The 20,396-nt window shown below is 34.0% G+C and overlaps 1 protein-coding gene across 1 annotated transcript in view; it reads left to right on the plus strand.

The window, feature by feature from the left end:
• The window catches only part of Tnks (tankyrase), a 203,973-nt gene that overhangs the window by 18,208 nt on the left and 165,369 nt on the right, over positions 1 to 20,396 (plus strand). The window contains exon 2 of the mRNA XM_005330777.4: positions 5,401 to 5,625. Within this exon, the coding sequence (XP_005330834.1) occupies positions 5,401 to 5,625 (225 nt within the window). The remainder of the gene's footprint in view (positions 1 to 5,400; positions 5,626 to 20,396) is intronic.

Genomic DNA, 20,396 nt, shown 5'->3' on the forward strand with positions numbered 1-20,396 from the left:
TAGTAGTTGTAGTTGTGAGTTACAAGATTTAACATTGGCTAAGGTTGTTTCTTTGAAGCTTTAATTTTGGGCAAGTTTAAAAGCTGAAGATAAGTGAAACAACTTTGTATTTTTAAACTCAGAACTGGAGAATAGATAACAGTGAACACTGAAATATTTTTAAATGGCCTTAATTGTCACCTTTTATTTAATATTAGAATAAGGAAAATTGTGAAGTATTTTCAGTTAAGCCATCTTATAAACTTAGATTTTTCTGAGTGTCAGCAGGATTCTTTCTACATAATATATTTAAAGTAGTTTGAATTTGTGCAATACTGTCATTGTTTCTTATACTTTTTTGGGGGTGGATGGGTACCAAGGATTGAACTCAGGGGCACTCCACTTCTGAGCCACATCCCCAGCCCCATTTTGTATTTTATTAGAGACAGGGGTCTTACTGAGTTGCTTAGTGCCTCCCTGTTGCTGAGGCTGGCTTTGAACTCGCAGTCCTTCTGCCTCAGCCTCTGGAGCCACTGGTATTACAGGAGTGAGCCACTCTGCTCGGCTTCTTATATATTCTTTAGGGGCAAGAATGTGCTGAAATTTACAAATCATGTTACTTAATTTAATATTTGGTGAAGAGTAGTTTTTTAGGGTGAGCTTTGTATTGGCTTGCTTATCTTGACTTTCCCCAAACATACCTCCATAAACTGATTTGCCAAAGTTATAATCCTGGGATTCTGTTGTTCTTGTTTTTTACAAAAACCTACTGTAGTTCTGTGGTCTTTGACTTATCTATGCTGCCACTACTATTCCAAGCCATCATTAACTCTTGCTAGACTAAGGCAAGTAAGCAGAATTTTTCTTAATGTGTGCCTCTGATTTTGCTCCTGATCTTTTCCAGTATGTTTTTTACATAGCTAATTAAGACTTAAACAGAATCAGGTAATTTCCCTTATAAATGGCCCTGTATAATGAAAACCAAACTTCTACCCATGGCTTAACCAAGTTGCAGCAGATACTGTTGATTATTCACCCAAATTCATCTTCTCTAACATACTAGATTTTGTTCAAGGCAGCCCTGTTTCCCAAGGAACTTTAAAAGACTTGGCTTTCCAGCCTGTTTTTGAAGGTGGACAGATGACAAACATTTTTGGCTAATGTGATATAGGTAGAAGTATTTGGAGAGGTTTTTGCTTCCTTAATAATAAAAAAGACTTAAGAGAAAGTCTTTTCTTCCTTTACCCTTTCTCACTTCTTGCCTGGGAACCTGGATATCAAGATTGGAGACAACAGCATGTGGTGATAAGCAAGTAGAAGAAAGCTTGCATATGATAAGGATGCCAGAGTGGAAAGATTCTTAAATGACTCCTAATATCATTCATTAGTAAACTGCATGTTGTGAGCCTGATGTGTCAATGTCTAGACAAGTTGTGTGAGATAAGTGAATCCCTAGTTGGGCATTGTCATTGGAACTAAATGTGTTCCTGCCTGATACAGAGGCCCTACATAGTCAAGCCCTTAGTTATCTTTCTGACCTCATTTGCCATTTCCTCTTTTAAAGGTACCACATTAGTTAGCGGACAGATATGGCTACCTGACAAACCCCTACTTAATTTGAAATTCCTTGCTGCATACTCTAAGGCTTGGAGTGATCTAACTCCTCTGACCCCTCTCCTAACGTATTATTGCCCTCTTCATCCCAATAGGAGCTAATACATTAAAATACCCAATGATTTTTGACAAATGTACAAGATATTAACAGAGAAAAAACAAAATAGAAGGATACAGAGACCTGAGTTTGTGGAAGTCCAGTGTTATAATTTTGTTAACTTTCCAGAATTCTAATCTTTGAACTTTAAAAAAACAAAGCAAAACAACAAATAAAAACATAAGTTTCTTTGCGGAACTTGAAAATATTCATATGGAATATTAAGTAGCAATATTAATCAAGACAATTATTTAAGAGGAACAAAGTAGATTGAAATTTGCCCTGCTAATATCTAGACTTACCTTAAAGTTATGTTAATGAACAAACTGACCCACCAAAGAGAAAAGAAAGGAAAATAAAATTAGATTTCTGATTCACATCTAGTATAGGTAGATGAAAGATCTAAATGTGAAAGCAGAATTATATAGGTCTAGATGATTCCCAGCTTTTAGTGATTTGTTTTAGCAGTTTTTTGACTTAGCATGGTGCTAAAGTTATAAGTAATCAGTAGAGACTGATCTTTGAACTCTGAGATTTTATTTTTTATTGGGCTTGAAGTACAATACTCTCTCCTGGTGGCTGATCAGTGGCTGCGGCTCCAAGTCAGCCACATAGTCACAAGGACAAAAAACCATTACTCAGTAGTTTCTAATGTGTTGCTAAGCTAGAATGTTTTGTAGTTTAGATATATTAAATGGATTTTTGCCTTAATATTTTCAGCTTAAAATGGGTTTATTGGGTTGTAACTCCATTGTAGGTATAGGAGCATATGTAATCTAGTAGAAAATGTAGGAATGGGATAGAAATAGGAAAGGATTTTTTAAAGGTTGTAGAGAAGATACAAATCATGTTAGAAAAGATTGATATATTAAAACTTGTATGAGATCAAATTGTAAACAGTTTAAAAATGAACCATAAACAGAAAGTATTTATAGAGCAATAACAACTAGGATTAGCTTTCAGAATATGCCAAAAAAACAAAAAACAAAAAAACAAGGAAAAAAAAGTTAAGAAAAATATCATAATCACTCTAGTGATTTTGTCTTTTTTCTATTCATTTATAGTTTTTATAAATACATGTATGATTTTTTTCTCCAGTATTTTGTTTCATATATTTTTACTCTTGAAGACTTTAACCTAAAAAATTCTTTTATATGTTTTAAAATTTTCTATAACATCCTTTTTTCTTTTATATAGTTTGTACTTTTTGGTGATTTTGAAAAAAAAAATTGTGGAGGAATGTGTATAACAAAATTTATCATCTTATTGTTTTTAAGTGTAAAATTCAGTGGCATTGAGTACATTCATAGTGTTCTGTAATGTCCCACTTAATATAGGATGACACATTATTATTTGATGATACTAAATAGTAAGTCCAATCTAACAGTCATTTACTTAACAAAGCATCTGTTGGACATTTAAATTGTTTTCATGATTTCCTGTAGGTAATTATGATATTCTTGATGCAGAATCTTTGTTTATATGTGAATTTTTTTATGATAAAGATTGAAAAGTGATAAATCAGAGGGTGTATTTGCTTCAGCCTGATGATAACTGCTACTTCTTCAAATGTGTCCTACTGGTTTACAATCACAGTTCTACTTCACCCCCTTCTTCCGAATACTAACCACTTTCATTTTGTGTTGTAGATCTAAAAGTTTTAGAAAAAATAAACACATACCTTCCTATTTTGCTTTATGGATATTATAATGAGTATTTTTAAAAGTGCCAACTGATAAGCTATGTTTAAAATTTATTTGATTATCATTGAAGAAAGGAATTTAGTTCTCAAACATTAGTGCACTAGTTAGGGAAAAGTAAGTTTTCACTCAAGGTTCATTTAAATCTGTATGGGGAAGGAGAATTATTGTCTTCCTGGGTAAGTAAAGTGTCTTTGGTGCAGTGGAAGAGCAGGGTTGTGATGGAAGAGGGAGGAAGGATATGGAAGTTGGGGAATCAAAGGGAACTAACATCTGTAAAGCTCTGCCAGCAAACCCCAGTAGGATTGTGACAATAACGTTAGCTTGCATCCTATATTTATGCTCTTCCATTTACTAATAAAAAATTGACATCTTTCACCCAAAATTTGCAGCTTAATTTGAATGATATTTTCCATGAAAACCTAATTCTGACTTTGTGATTCATGTCTGTGGAAACATATCTTTAACTTAGGGACTTTTTCTTCTTGCTTTCCTAGAATGAATGAATTTCTATAGATAGCATAGACCGTATATCTTGAAATAAATTTTTTTCCTTACTATTGTTCATATGGTTCTCATTTATTTAATGTATGCATTAAAGTGGAGGAGAATATGACTTTCATTTTGTAAGGTGCCATTTTCTCACAACATTACCTAGTATGTAGTAGCATGGAGATAGTGATATGTAGCCAATAAGACCTAATAAAATATAAGGTGGAAAAAAATCATTTATAAAATGATAATAAGTGCAGTTTCCTTTTATATCTCATTACAGTGTAGCTTGTGATTTTATCATTGTACTAAAATTACTCTAAAATTATAAATGGCCATTTTTTCATTTCTTGTTGATCTCACTAAATCCTTATGCTGAACTTTACTTAACATTTTTGCTCCTTGATTTCATTCTTGTCCTGCTTGGTGTTTTCTACCTTTCTAAGCATTTGCTTCAGACTCTGCCTGGCCCTTCCCCCTTTTCTGTCTGAAAATTGATGCTTCTTTCTGTTACCAGGCAACAGTAGTACTGGCAGTGGTTTTGAGGAGAGGCTAGGGTACTTCACTCAGCTTGGTAGGAAAATAGGTTTTATTCAAAGCCAGTTTTGAAGGGAAATAGAAGACACTTATTATTTCAAAAACTTTCATCTTTGAAATCTCTGAAGGCCCATGAAGCTTTTAAAGGAGATCAAGTAGGGAAGTGAGACAAAAGGGAAATATACATACATAGATTTAGTTACCTTGTGTTACAGGCCTCCACTCTCAGCTTGCTTGGTGCCTGTCAGGCCTTGGGAGTGTAGTTTCTCAGCATGAGGAAGTTGCTCTAAATTTCAGAGGTGGGGGTTTCTCCAAATTCAGTCTGTTTCATTATTGATGTTCTGATTCTATATTCTCAAATGCCTGTATTCCCACTTATCTGCCTGGTGATATTTTTATTCAGTAAATCCAAGCTTGAATAGTTTCACTTAACATCTACTTCACATATTTTGACCCTCCTATCTCAATAATAGGTATTCTGACATCATCTTTAATCTTTCTTTTTAGAGTCCCGTTACCAGACTATTTCTGTTATACTTACATTCCTCTCCAGTTTCTCTAAAAATGTAATGGTGAATATTATGATATATCTTAGCCTTGGTTGTCGGCAGTATTTAAGTAATCTTTACCTTTTAAAATATAGAAATGTGTTTTCTACATGTAATTTTGCCTTGTGAAACTTGAGAGGAAAGTGAGTGCTTTGGATAGGAGTCTTGTCTCATTCTTTGGTATTTCTGGCACAATTGCCCAGCCACATACCAAGTGATTAAGGAATATTTTTTGAATCAACTGCATGAGAGGGTGATTAAAAGAGCTTCCATAGTTCTGGTTCTGTGAAATGAAGATCCTTTTGAACGGAGCTAATATATTTTTTTTTTATTTTGTTTGGCTCTTTTTAGTATAGACTATTAAAGTGCATATTTGTTGGCTCTTTTTACAAAATTGATTTAATGTATAAAAACATTTCCACATTCTTTTTAGGTTTTGGAAGGAAGGATGTTGTGGAACACTTACTACAGATGGGTGCTAATGTACATGCTCGTGATGATGGAGGTCTCATTCCACTTCATAATGCCTGTTCTTTTGGCCATGCTGAGGTTGTGAGTCTGTTGCTGTGCCAAGGAGCTGATCCAAATGCCAGGGATAACTGGAACTATACACCTCTGCATGAAGCTGCTATTAAAGGGAAAATTGATGTCTGTATTGGTAAGTATTATTTGATGATACCTAAATTGTAAGTCCAATTTAAAGTACAATTTTAAATGAAGGCTTACTTTGTGTGTTTGTTTGTGGGGTGTGTGTGTGTGTTAAACTGTGGTATAAATAATGTTCCCCCAGAAAAGGTGAAGATTTATTGCTTCTTTGAAAGGAATTCCTTTCCATCAAAAGGGAAGTAGATGGGAATCTAAAGTTGTTGGTTAGGAACAAAATTCACAACATTAGCTCTCCGAATGCAAATCAAACATCAACTGGTGTAGAACTTAATTTTGATGGATTACCATTGTCAAGTTTAATTAATTTATAGGCTATTAAAAGACTGCAAATTTCCCATCCTTACATCATTGAGAGCTGTTATAAAGTATAAATTCTTACTAAATTAGATGGCATATTTGGATATGATAGCTTGGTTCAGAGAAAGTCATCTAGTAAAGAACTTCTGTAAGTTACTAAAATTGAACACCAGCGAGTTTCACTAGAACTGGAAATCTCTGATTATGTGTTTTAGTTGTTGATGGTCTTTATTTATTTTTATGTGGTGCTGAGGATCGAGCCCAGTGCCTCATGCATGCTAGGAGAGCACGTTACCACTGAGACACAGCCCCAGCCCCCAGCCCCCCTCCCTTTTTTTTTTTTTTTTTTTTTGCAAATTACTTACCTGGCTGCAGAGTCTTCCCATTTCTGATTATGTGTTTTATATCTAGTAGTTAAAAGCTTAGAATTTTTAAGCTACAAAAAGTGATTTCAAACCTTACTGAATTTTTCAACCATTTTAAATATCTAAATTATCTTAATTTATAGTCATTCAGTATTTCTTTTTCACACATGAGAAATTCATTATTATTTCTTAAAAGAAATGTTTATTTTTTAGTTGTAGATGGACACAATACCTTCATTTTATTTTTATGTGGTGCTGAGGATCAAACCCAGTGCCTCACACATGCTAGGTGAGTGCTCTACCTCTGAGCCACAACCCTAGTCCTCATTATTGTCTTTATGTTAACATTTTTAAAAATGTACTGGTGGTACCACTATTAAGACTTCCTCTTAATGGTGGTTTCCCCCTTATAGACATCTATTCCAGCCTCCATATATTTTTCAGTTTTCCTCAAATTATTGCTTTATCTGGCGCAACTTCTTTATCACATTCCCTGTCATTATCCTTGGTTACTTCAGCATCTGTTGACATAAACCTTTGGACATCCTGTCCATCTAGCTCTCTGGCATCTTTTACTTTGGGTTGATCCTCTCATTTCCTCCCGAGCTTCTCACTAACTCTGCCATATCCTGTGCCAAGTTATTACATAAGACTACCTTGAAAAGCTTGAACTTATCCTTTTTCTGACCATAAAACTTCTTAAATTACTTGCTTTTGTGTGTAATCACTATTGTTGAACTTGATAGTTATTCTTACTTAAGCTAGATTTTTAGCATCCCTGTCATCACTATTTCTGTGTCATCTTATTGTCATATCCATTGGATTTTTATCTGTCATTAGTCATAATTTTACACTATTTTCACCTTTTTAAACTTCAGAATTAAGTTTTTATACCTATATTTATGAATTTTTTTTTACCAGTGCTTTGAATTTATTATTGAAACTAATATTCTTCTCCTCTTCATCCTCCTCCCAAAGTACACAATGAAAATACCATTTTTTATCTAGGTTCTGTTGATATGACTAAGTATAGTGCTTGAATATTTAAAGAATGGATCCCTGCAGCCCCCAATTCCCACAGTCCTCAGTAGGCAGTGGCACATATTGCCCTTCTTTTGTTATAAGTTTTGTGGCCTTATAAGAATTGAGGGAAAGGGAAGAGTACCTGTGAAACTGTGATCAAAATATATTTGAGATACACTTGCTATTGAAGTGTGTAATAGGGAACTCAAGATTGGTTGTACACCTTTCTGATACTTACCTTTCAGGAACTTTCTCAATCCTTTGTAATCTCTGATAGCATCTCTGTAATACTTACTGAATTTGAGCATAGTAAAAGAAATCTTAAGTGTTTCCATGAAGAAAATTTCTGTTTTTAGCTACTGAACAAAAGTATTGAAAGCCTGTTTTCCTTTTTGTTTGAGTCTGATAATTTTCAAAGACTGGTCTACAAAATTGATTTTTAAAGGTTTTTGCCTAGATGATGAAATACCTTATTATCTTAAGATTAGTCACACCTCTGTATGTGAAATATAATAGCAAATATTATTATTGGCTTAAGGGGAGCTTTAAGGCAGATTGCCATAAAGACATGCTTGGTCTTATATCCTCACCTCATCAGTTTTCTGCTGTGGGTGAGATAAGGGGCTACTTACTTAACCTCTCACGTTTTATTATATGTAAAATAGGAGTACTATATATACATCTTTCTCTGGGATTCTTGAGAGGATTAGCAAATACATGTACTTAGAAGAATATCTTGTACATACTCAGAAAATATTAAGTGGTATTAATTGCTGCTGTTATCATTATTGCTAAGATCTCAACTTGAATTTTAACTACTCTGTTTTATAGATTTCCTGGTTCTCTCTGTTCATCCTTTATTGACACTTAAAAATACCAATTTAGAAGTCTTTAACCCTTTAAAGCTACTATTTAGCTACCATGAAAAATAAGAAAGTATAGACTGAGGTTATTTAAAAACCAACTTAAGTGCTTGTATAATTAAAGCAGCTACTTAAGGCTGAGGTCATGAAATTGATTAAAGTGATGTTTATGATACTTTTGTATTGTTTATGACAAACCCAATTTATGTCAGAAATCACACTTTCTGCCTTTAAAACTTAATAATTTCTCCCTATGTTCATAATATAGTCTCAAGAAAATTAAAATAAATGCTGTTTTCTTTTCTGCATATATAACATGATTTTTTTTTTTTTGAGACTTTCTAAATGCTGATGCTTGGAAACTGTTTTAAAAGCAAATTGTAGGTATAAACTTTTCATGCAGTCAGTTGATATAAATTCTGGAAGTAATAATGATGGATATCTGCCATTTGTTTCTTTCTTTTTTTTTTTTTCCTTTTTCACTGACTAGTATCCAATTTCTTTCCTAGTTTTGGAGATTTGAAACTATGGATGTTCATAATAGGGAGAAATACAGAAACTGGTGGAGTCAGATATTCCTTCTTTCTACCTTTGGGCAGTCAGTAATGACCTCTGGTCAATCAGCACTCCATTCTATAATGTAGAATTTTAAGTACAAAGTTATAAAGATATTAAAGAATCATTCTAAGCATCAGATTTTTTTGTTGCAGAATTGGCAGTGGTCAGGCGATAAAGTTCTTACTAAAAGACAGTTATGCTTTCTTCTACTTACCGTATAGACTTGTTTTCTAAGGTTGGTTTTATACCTTCCTGTCTGTACAATTTCCATGTGTTAACATTTTTGCCTATTTCCATTGCCTTCCTGCTATTCCCATGTATATCACCTGCCCACTTCTTATTCTCTGGAATTTTCAAGGGTGAAGGGAACAGAATATATTGCCTTTGGAGGCCTCCTCTTGTGCCTCCAGGAAGGACAGCTTGCTGGCTACCATGGAAAGTAATTCTAAAGATAATATGGGGCATGGTTTTCTAACACATCTGGGATTCTCACTTTGGAATACTCCAACATCTGGACCCGAAACCTGGTAAGCTAAATGAAAAATAACCACTCATGTCAAATGGAGAGAAAGATTGAGAGAATAGTTAGCATATATATCTAGGACGATTGAAGTGATCAGATGAGTACTTAACTTAAAAATATCCCTCAGGAAAATTAATTAAAAATTAATATGGAAGAGACTTTCTGGAGTCCCCCCAAAATAATTTTTTTGAAAGCAAAAGTTCAATAGATGAATAAAGATAATATTAGTAGCCTTAAAGATCAGATTTGGGAAATATCCCCCAATATAGGCAAAAATGTTAACACATGAAAATCATGAGGAAAACGATAAATCCGGAAAAGGTAACACTGTTTTAAAACTCTACATGTTATAGGAGTTCCAGAAGGAAAAGAAAAAAGAACTAATGGAAGAGCTCAATAATAATTAAATGATAAGGAAGAAAACCCCATTTAGATGTTGAAAAGGCTTAAGGAGTTTCATACTGCATTGATAGGCTACATTGAAGAGGGGCCATACTGAAGTTGTTTGGGGAAAGAAAATCATTTACAACATTGAAGGCTTGAACACAATGGAATACCTTCCAAAGACTGTTAGAAGAAAAGGATTGAACTGCAGCTCCCTTAATAGAGAGCAGTTCTTCACCTTTTTGAGAGTAAGAAAGGCTGAATGTAGTAAGTGAAACAAAGCTGCTGTTTGCTTTCTTTCTGTACACTTTTAAACACTTTTTGTTTTCCTTTATCTTGTATATGGACTTGTGGGATCTTAACTCTTTATCTTACGTGAAAGTCCAAAATTCATACTGCTTTGTAAAATCTAATAGGACTTAAAAAAATAGATATGTTTTCTAGGATCAGTGGGATTATATCTTAGTGGTTAAAGTCAGAGATCAGGGTCTTTGAGTGAGTTAACATCTTTTGTTATTAAAATAGGGGTAAAAATTGTATGTCTTCTAGTTAGGGTGATTAAGATAATACAAGTAAAGCATCTTCATGTAATATCCCTATATGATATATAGTGTAATATCAGTATGGTATATGCCCAATAGCTTATTGTTGAAATAACATGATTAGAAATAATTTTCCTGTTATTACATGATATTCAGTTACTTTTATATTTACTGAAAATGCAAGAGAAAATGAGATTTGATGGTATTTTTCTTAAAAGTCTGTAAGCATATTGGCTTATTTGAAGAGATTAGGCAAACTATGTAAAGATAGTATCATTTAATAACATAATTAAAATTAAGTTGGTTATCTAAATGAACTAGTGAAAGCAATTAGCTGTAATTCTCATTTTCCCATCTCTGTTCAGAACTTCAGTTAATTATTTAACATGTAATAGGATTTCTGCCAGTTTTTTTCTCTCACTTACAATTTAGGAATTCCTTCTTATTAAACAGTTTTCCCTGTTCTTCCCCTTTTAAATTGATTCTCTCTCCTTCCCTCATTTTTTTTTTCCTTAGAAAATAAAGGGCATACCTTCAGCTTTCAATCACTTACACAGATAAAATTTGCATTCATTCAATTAGATGTAATATGTCCACTGAAGTGAAATCTTGATTAAAAATAAAAGTTAAAACACTATGATAATATATTGCATACATAGTTTTATATATATATATATAAATTTATGTATTTTCATGTGTGTATATACTTCTATGAAATTAAGTGGCAAATAATCCAATTGATTTGTTGATTTGTGGGCTGTTATAATATGGAATTATCAGCCTTGATGAACTTTGCTTTTAGGGTAGTTGAGAACTATTGCCATCTGTTATGAAAAGCAATCAAGTAGAAGCCAGAGCACCTGGAGACTACCTTTGGATCTTCCATTAGCAAGCACGTTGGTTGGGGACATATTATAGGGCAGATTATTCTCTGTACCTTAATTGCTTTGATTATCAAATAAAAATATCTTGCTGAGGCTAAGGCTGTGGCTCAGTGGTAGAGTGCTTGCCTAGCATGTGAGGCACTGGGTTTGATCCTCAGCACCATGTATAAGTAAATGAATAAAATAAAGGTCTACACAACTAAAAAAATATTTAAAAAAAAATCTTGCTGGAATTTTATAAAGACATTATGAGATGTTGGAATGCTATATAAATTTAATGTGGTTGTGCTTTTAAAACCTTTTCTGATTATAAGAAGGGATATATTCAGTTGACTTTTCCACATCAAAGATTCTTCATCTGTAGATCCAAACAATTGTAGATTGAGCATGTTCAGGGGTAGGAGGAGGATTGCCTCTATTGAACATGTAGATTTTTTTGGTCATAATTTCCTAAATCATATTTCGTAACACCCATTTTCATAACGTTTACATTGTATTATTATAAGAAATCAAGACATGATTTAAATAATAAGGGTGGTAGTTTATATGCAAATACTATGCCATTTTTATATGAGTGACTTTATTATTCAAGGATTTTGATATTTTTTGGTGTAGGGGTTGTCCTGAGGCCAATATCCTGTGAATAAAGAGGATTACTATATGTGGCAGACAGAATAATGGTCCAGAAATGTCCACATCTTTTCCTGGGAACCTGGGAATATGTTACTTTACATGCAAATAGGAGTTAGGTTATAGATGGAATTATGTTGGTAATCATTAAAGTGTCTGCTTTTTTTCTTTTGTTGCTTGTGTTTTGGTGTCACATTTGTGACTACATTGCAAACTCTAGATCATGAAGACTTTTAAAAAATTTTTTTATTTATATATGACAGCAGAATGCATTACAGTTCTTATTACACATATAGAATACAATTTTTCATATCTCTGGTTGTATACAAAGTATATTCACACCAATTCGTGTCTTCATACACATACTTTGGTTAATAATGTTTATCACATTCCACCATCATTTCTAACCCATGCCACCTCCCTTCCCATCTCACCCCTCTGCCCTATCTAGAGTTAGTCTGTTCCTCTCATGTTCCCCCTCCCTACCCCACTATGAATCAGCCTCCTTATATTAGAGAAAACAATCGGCATTTGGTTTTTTAGGATTGGCTAACTTCACTTAGCACTATCTTCTCTAACTCCATCCATTTATCTGCAAATGCCATGATTTTGTTCTCTTTTATTGCTGATATTCCATTGTGTATATATGTCACTTTTTTATCCATTCATCTATTGAAGAGCATCTAGGTTGATTCCATAGTTTAGCTATTGTGAATTGTGCTGCTATAAAAATTGATGTGGCTGTGTCCCTGTAGTATGCTATTTTTAAATCATTTGAATATAGACCAAGGAGAGGGATAGCTGGGTCAAATGGTGGTTGCATTCCAAATTTTCCAAGAAATCTCCATACTGCTTTCCATATTGGCTGTACCAATTTGCAGTCCCACCAGCAATGTATGAGTGAACCTTTTCCCCACATCCCCGCCAACACTTATTGTTGTTTGTCTTCATAATAGCTGCCATTCTGACTGGAGAAAGATGAAATCTTAGAGTGGTTTTGATTTGCATTTCTCTGATTGCTAGTCATGATGAACATTTTTTCATGTATTTGTTGATTGATTGTACATCATCTTCTGAGAAGTGTCTCTTCAGGTCCTTGGTCCATTTATTGATTGGATTATTTGTTTTTTGGGAGTTTAGTTTTTTGAGTTCTTTATATATCCTAGAGATTAGTGTTCTATTTGATGTATGAGGGATAAAGATTTGCTTCCAAGATGTAGGCTCTCTGTTCCCCTCACAGATTGTTTCTTTTGCTGAGAAGAAACTTTTTAATTTGAGTCCATCCCATTTATTGATTATTGATTTTAATTCTTGTGCCACAGGAGTCTTATTAAGGAAGTTGGGGCCTAATCCCACATGATGGAGATTAGGGCCTACTTTTTCTCCTATCAGATGCAGGGTCTCTAATTTTATTCCTAGGTCCTTGATCCATTTTGAATTGAGTTTTGTGTGTGGTGAGAGATAGGGGTTTAATTTCATTTTGTGCATATGGATTTCCAATTTTCCCAGCACCATTTGTTGAAGAGGCTATCTTTTTTCCACTGTGTGTTTTTGTCTAACATAAGATAATTGTAATTTTGTGGATTAGTCTCTGTGTCCTCTGTTCTGTACCATTGGTCTACCAGTCTGTTTTGGTGCCAGTACCATGCTGTTTTTGTTATTATTGCTCTGTAGTATAGTTTAAGATCTGGTATAGCAATGCCACCTGCTTCCCTCTTCCTGCTGAGGATTGATTTAGTTATTCTGGGTCTCTTTATTTTTCCAGATGAATTTCATGACTGGTTTTTCCTAATTCTATGAGGAATGTCATTGGGATTTTGATTGGCATTGTATTAAGTCTGTATAGTGCTTTTGGTAGTCTGGTCATTTTGATAATATTAATTCTGCCTATCCAAGAGCAAGGTAGATCTTTCCACTTCTAAGGTCTTCTTTGATTTCTTTCTTTAGGATTCTGTAATTTTCATTATAGATCTTTCTCCTCTTTTGTTAAGTTGATTCCCAAGTATTTTATTTTTTTGAGGCTATTGTAAATGGGGTAGTTTTCCTCGGTTCCCTTTCTGAGGATTTGTCACTGATATACAGAAATGCGTTTGATTTATGGGTGTTAATTTTATATCCTACTTTGCTGAATTCACTTATTAGTTCTAGAAGTTTTCTCGTGGAACTTTTAGGGTCTTCTAGGTATAGAATCATATCATCAGCAAATAGTGGCAATTTTTAGTAGACTTTTGATAGCGTCTACTATTTTGTTGCTTAAATTTCTTCCATGTATCCTGTTAATTTCTTTTTTTTTTCTGTCTAATTGCTCTGGCCAGTGTTTCAAGAATTGTGTTAAATAGAAGTGGTGAAAGAGAGCATCCCTGTTTTGTTCCAGTTTTTTGAGTGAATGCCTTCAGTTTTTCTCCATTTAGAATGATGTTGGTCTGGGGCTTAGCATAGATAGCCTTTATGATGAGGTACATTCCTGTTATCCCTATTTTTCTAGTGTTTTGAACATGAAGCGGTGGTGTATTTTTTCAAATGCTTTTTCTGCGGCTATTGAGATGATCATATGATTCTTTAAGTTTATTGATGTGATGAATTACATTTATTGATTTCCATATGTTGAACCAACCTTGCATCCCTAGGGTGAATCCCACTTGATTGTGGTGCACGATTTTTTTGATGTTTTTGTATTCGATTTGCCAGAATTTTATTGAGAATTTTTGCATCTATGTTCATTAGAGATATTGGTCTCTGGTTTTATTCCTAGGTCTTTGATCCATTTTGTGTTTGCCTGGTTTTGGAATCAGGGTGATATTGGCCTCATAGAATGAGTTTGGAAGTGCTCCTTCTTTTTCTGTTTCCTGAAATAAATTGAAGAGTATTAGTATTAGCTCTTCTTTAAAGGTCTTGTAGAACTTGGCTGTGTATTCATCCGGTCCTGGGCTTTTCTTGGTTAGTAGACTTTTGATAGCGTCTACTATTTTGTTGCTTAAATTGATCCGTTTAAATTGTGTATATCATCGTGACTCAATTTGGGCAAATTATACGATTCTAGAAATTTGTCGATGCCTTCAATATTTTCTATTTTATTGGAGTAATAGGCTTCAAAATAATTTCTAATTATCTTCTGTATTTCTTTAGTGTCTGTCATGATATTTCCTTTTTCATCACTATGTTAGTAATTTGAGTTTTCTCTCTCCTTCTCTTCGTTAGCATGGCTAAGGGTGTGTCAATTTTATTTATTTTATTCAAAGAACCAATTTTTTGTTCTGTCAATTTTTCAGTTGTTTCTTGTGTTTCAGTGTCATTGCTTTTTAGCTCTGATTTTAATTATTTCCTGTCTTCTTCTGCTTTTTGTGTAGATTTGTTTTTTTTCTAGGGCTTTGAGATATAATGTTAAGTCATTTATTTGTTGACTTTTTCTTCTTTTAAGGAATGAACTCCATGCAATGAATTTTCCTCTTAGTACTGCTTTCATAGTGTCCCAGAGATTTTTATATGTTGTATCTGTGTTCTCATTCATTTCTAAATTTTTTTTAAATCTCCTCCTTGATGTCTTCAATAACCCATTGTTCATTCAGTAGCATATTATTTAGTCTTCATGTGTTGGAGTAGCTTTTATTTTTTATTTTATCATTGATTTAGAATTTCATTCCATTATGATCTGATAGATTGCATGGTAGTATCTCTACTTTTTTATATTTACAGAATTGCTCTGTGGCATAGTATATGGTCTATTTTAGAGAAGGATCCATGTGCTGCTGAGAAGAAAGTGTATTCTCTCATTGAAGGATGACATATTCTATATACATCAGTTAAGTCTAAATTTTTGATTGTATTATTGTTCTATAATTTCTTTGTTCAGTTTTTGTTTGAAAGATCTATCTAGTGATGAAAGAGGTGTGTTAAAGTCACCCAAAATTATTGTGTTGTAGTCTATTTGACTCTTGAACTTGAGAAGAGTTTGTTTGATATATGTAGATGCTCCATTGTTTGGGGCATATATATTTAAAATTGTTATGTCTTGTTGGTGTATGATTCCTTTGAGCAGTAGGTAGTGTCCTTCTTTATCCTTGTTGATTGACTTTATCTCGAGGTGTACTTTATTTGATATGAGGATGGAAACCCCTTCTTGCTTCTGCAGTCCATGTGAGTGGTATGATTTTTCCCAACCCTTCACCTTTAGTCTGTGGATGTCTTTTTGTATGAGCTGAGTCTGTTGGAGGCACCATATAGTTAGGTCTTTTTTTTTTTTTAAATCCAGTCTGCTAGTCTATGTCTTTTGATTGGTGAATTTAGGCCATTAACATTTAGGGTTATTATTGAGAAGAAAGTGTATTCTCTCATTGAAGGTTGAGAGAATGGTATGTAACGTGACTTGGTTTCTCCTCTGATTAGATTTTCCTTTAGTGTAATCCCTTCCTCTGCTGATTTTCATTGTTGTTTTTTATTTTCTGTTCTTGGAATATTTTGCTGAGGATGTTCTGTAGTGCAGGATTTCTAGTTGTAAATTCTTTATAACTTTGTTTATCATGGAAGGTTTTTATTTCATCAAATCTAAAGCTTAATTTTGCTGGATATAAGATTCTTGGTTGGCATCCATTTTCTTTCAGAGCTTGGTATATGTTGTTCTATGATTTCCTGGCTTTGAGGGTCTGGTTTGAAAAATCTGCTGAGATCCAAATTGGTCTCCCCCTATATATGATCTGAATCTTCTCTCTTGCGGCTTTTAAGATTCTATCCTTATTCTGCATGCTAGGCATTTTCATTATAATATGCCTTGGTGTAGATTTGTTGTAATTTTGTACATTTGGTGTCCTGCAAGCCTCTTGTATTTGGTTTTCCAATTTGTTCTTCATGCTTGGGAAATTTTCTCATTGAAGAGATTGTGCATTCCTTTGGTTTGAAACTCTGTGCCTTCCTCTATCCCAGTAACTGTTAGATTTGGTCTTTTGATGCTGTCCTATAATTATTGGATGTTCTGTTTATGGATTCTTACTATCTTCATTGGGTGATCAACTTTATTTTTCAGATTGTATACTTTATCTTCATTATCTCATATTTTTCTTCCAAGTGATCTAGTCTGTTGGTTATGCTCTCTATTGAGTTTTTTATCTGGTTTATTGTATCCTTCATTTCAAGGGTTTTTGATTTTTTTTTTCCCATAGTCTCTCTTTTTTTTTTTTTTTTTTAAAGAAAGAGAGAATTTTTAGTATTTTTTTTTTAGTTCTCGGCGGACACAACATCTTTGTTTGTATGTGGTGCTGAGGATCGAACCCGGGCCGCACGCATGTCAGGCGAGCGCGCTACCGCTTGAGCCACATCCCCAGCCCAATTTCAGAGTCTCTTTAAGTAATCTTTTTGTTACCTGTATTTGCTCTCTTATCTCGTTGTTGGAGTGATCAATTTTTGCCTGTATTTGCTCATTTAGGTCAATTCACAGATCATTTTAATTATGAACCTTCTGAATTCCTTCTCTGACATTTCATCAACTTCACTGTCCATGGGTTCTGTTATTATAGTATCCTAGTTTGTTTGGGGCACTTTCCTCCCTTGGTTTTTCATGTTGTCTATGTGTCTTTCTTTTTTGCAGTGTCGATCTGAGATATTATAGTTTCTACCCTATATTCTTGAAGTACCCATGCAGAATGTCTGCAGCTCACCTTGATGTTGGGCTTCTAGACCCTGTTGGGTGTCCCTCAATGTATGCTACTGCAACTAAAGGTGTGGTGGCAATAGCCAAGGTAACTCAAGAAAATAGTTGATGTTATGGATGTCTTACAGAGATAGGACTGAAAGGGTGGGCCTCACACTTTCTTTGGGATGCCTGCTCTGAGATTCAACTGCTTCTAGGCCCTGTCTATTGTCAAAAAGTTAGGAGCTACTGCCTGGGAAAGGCTGTGGTGATAACTGCAGACGAAAGTGAGTTAGGCCTTAGTCTCCCAGGTATGTCAGGGGGTGAACTTGGACCTACCCTGGTCTTGGGTCCTAAGGAAGTTAGTGTGGGCAGATCTGGGCTGGGCCCAGGCTCCCTCATAGTCGGCTGGTTGAAAGGGGTGGTCCTGTGATGGAGGCTGGGCTCCAGCAGGTATGCCTGCTGGTGGAGGGATAGACCCCGGCCTACTGTGAGCCTGGGTCTCGTGCAGGACAGTGTGCATGAAGATTTAACCCTATGTTTTTTCTTATAATTATGAGTTTGAGCTCTTGGTGTTTGATCTATTGATATATCACATGAGAGGATAGGTTAGCTTCATTTGTTTTCTTGTGGCTATTCAGTTTTCCATTCATTCCAAGATAATTATCAAGGAATGAATGGAAAATTGAATACTTACTTTTTAAAAATCATTCCTTGAGAATCTTTTTTAATAATGATGATAATGATATCCTAATAATGAAACTGCCATTTTATTATTTCTCCAAGTGTGGTAGTAATGTACCCCTTTTATGTGATTCTTTGACCTGTTTAGCTAAAATGTAGTTATTTGTCATTTCCTTTTTGTAGGGGCTCATTTAGGTAACAGTATGTATGTGTATTATGTATGTATGTGTATTAGTGGTTCCTATTTTCTTGTATAGTGTTCCATTGTATGGATGTGGCACAGTTGGTGGCTCTTTGGATTGTTTCCAGTTGGTGGCTCTTATGAAGAGTCCTGCTGGGCTGGGAACCACTGGTATGTGTGTCTTGGTGTAAACCAATTTTTTTTTTTTTTTGTATTGATCCCTAGGAGTGGGATGGCTGGGTGGAATGATAAGTGTAGTTTGGATTATGAAAGAAAATGCATTTTTCTGATGGCTGAACTTGTTCAGCATGTACCTACTGGGATTTATATACATTCTTTTATAAGGTGTCTCTTTAGATCTTTTGACTGTTTTGTTGTTTGTTTTGATTTTTCTTAATGAATTATGAGAATTCTTCTGTAGTTTGTCTGTGGTGTTTATTGGATGAGTAAATCATGAAATAATTTCTCCTAATCTGAATTTTGTCTTCCATTTTCTTTCTTTTTTTTTTTTTTAGGCCTACAACCTATTGTTGTTTTTTAACATTTATTTTTTAGTTATAAGTGAACACAATAACTTTATTTTATTTTTTATGTGGTGCTGAGGATCAAGCCCAGTGCCTCACACATGCTAGGCAAGCGCTCTACCTCTGAGCCATAACCCCAACCCCTACCACTTGTTTCTGTAAATAAAGTTTAATTAGACCATTTTCTTAGTGGTATCTTTAGATAAGCAAATATTTTTAATTTTGGTGAAATCTGAATTTATCAATTAAAATACGGAAAGTTTACCAGCATGGAATAAGGTCATATTTATATTTGGCCATTATACTTACATTAAAAGCAGTTACAGTGATATAAGATTATAGTTATAATTATATTGCAAAAATGCAGGAAAGCAGTTTTTGGTTTGAAAGTAATATTTCATTGCCTGAAACCATTTCATAAATGAAGGATCACTAATACTTAAATTTTTTTTTGGTTCATACTTTCCTTTAATGTCTTCTGATAGCATTGTGAACATTATCTACTTTTCCAGAGTCAGAGACACATAGATATCCTTTGAGCTATTTCTTCATGTTATTGGCTTTGGTGGAATTCTTACAACATTTCATATGCCTACAATATTAAAAGATGAAAAATGTTGTATCAAAGACTCCTATTCATATGGTTATAGTCTAACCCTCTAGTTCTCATTGGCATCTAAAAGTGAATGTCAACCCTCTGTTCACTGAATATATTTGCTCTTTAATGCAGCTATAGGACCAGTCTTTTAAGCTGAATCAGAAAAAGTGTGAATTTAAGTAGATTTCAAATTGGTTTAAGTTCCTTGTTACATGTTCCCATAATACTGTTTTTAAATCTTGCTTAATAGGTTGCTTGATGGATAGTAGATTGTTAGTTAGATTGTTGTTAGATTCACAGATTGATTGTTAGTTCTTTGTGATAGAATGAAACCTCTTTCTTTGTAGTCTCATTGCTTAATATTATTATCTAATCATGTACTTGAGAAATTAGTATGGAGCGACAGCAGTTCACAAGAAGATTTTTTTTTTCATTAGTGTGCATTATTAGGTAATATTTTGAATTTAACTTGAAGTGGTGTGAATTGCCATATATCAGATATTCCTGTTCATATACAGGTACAAAACACATTTTACAGTTGGATATGAATTATTTAGATATCAGGCATTTGTCAAGTAACTACTTATCGTTCATCAGGTTTCCTTGAAATGTTGATTCCAGGGGCTGGGGTGGTGGCTCAGTGGTAGAGTGCTCGCCTAGCATGCAGGAGGCACTGGGTTCAATCCTCGGCACCACATAAAAAAAACAAACTAATGTATCCACCTAAAACTAACGATAAATAAATAAATATATATATATATAAAATAAATGTTGATTCTAATTGTGCCTTGACTTTTGGCTATAATGGATTTTCTGGAAAGAAACTTTCTGTAAAAAAAAAAACTTTTTTTGTTATTACTTACAGATCAAATCTTTTGGGTTGCCTCTCATGGGAGATGAGTGCAGATAGGAAGGTAGAAAGGAAAAGGTAATGGTGGTAAATTTAACCAAAATTGTTGTGGATAGATGATATTAGTAAAGGATTTTCCCTTGAGCTATCTCAAAACACTTAGCCTAGTTAATTTCATTAATATTTATGTCCTTTGCGTGAGATTGATGATTCAGATTAATTTTGCTAGTGAGTAAA

The sequence above is a fragment of the Ictidomys tridecemlineatus genome, chromosome 14 (assembly GCF_052094955.1).
Source record: "Ictidomys tridecemlineatus isolate mIctTri1 chromosome 14, mIctTri1.hap1, whole genome shotgun sequence".
Lineage (NCBI taxonomy): Eukaryota > Metazoa > Chordata > Mammalia > Rodentia > Sciuridae > Ictidomys > Ictidomys tridecemlineatus.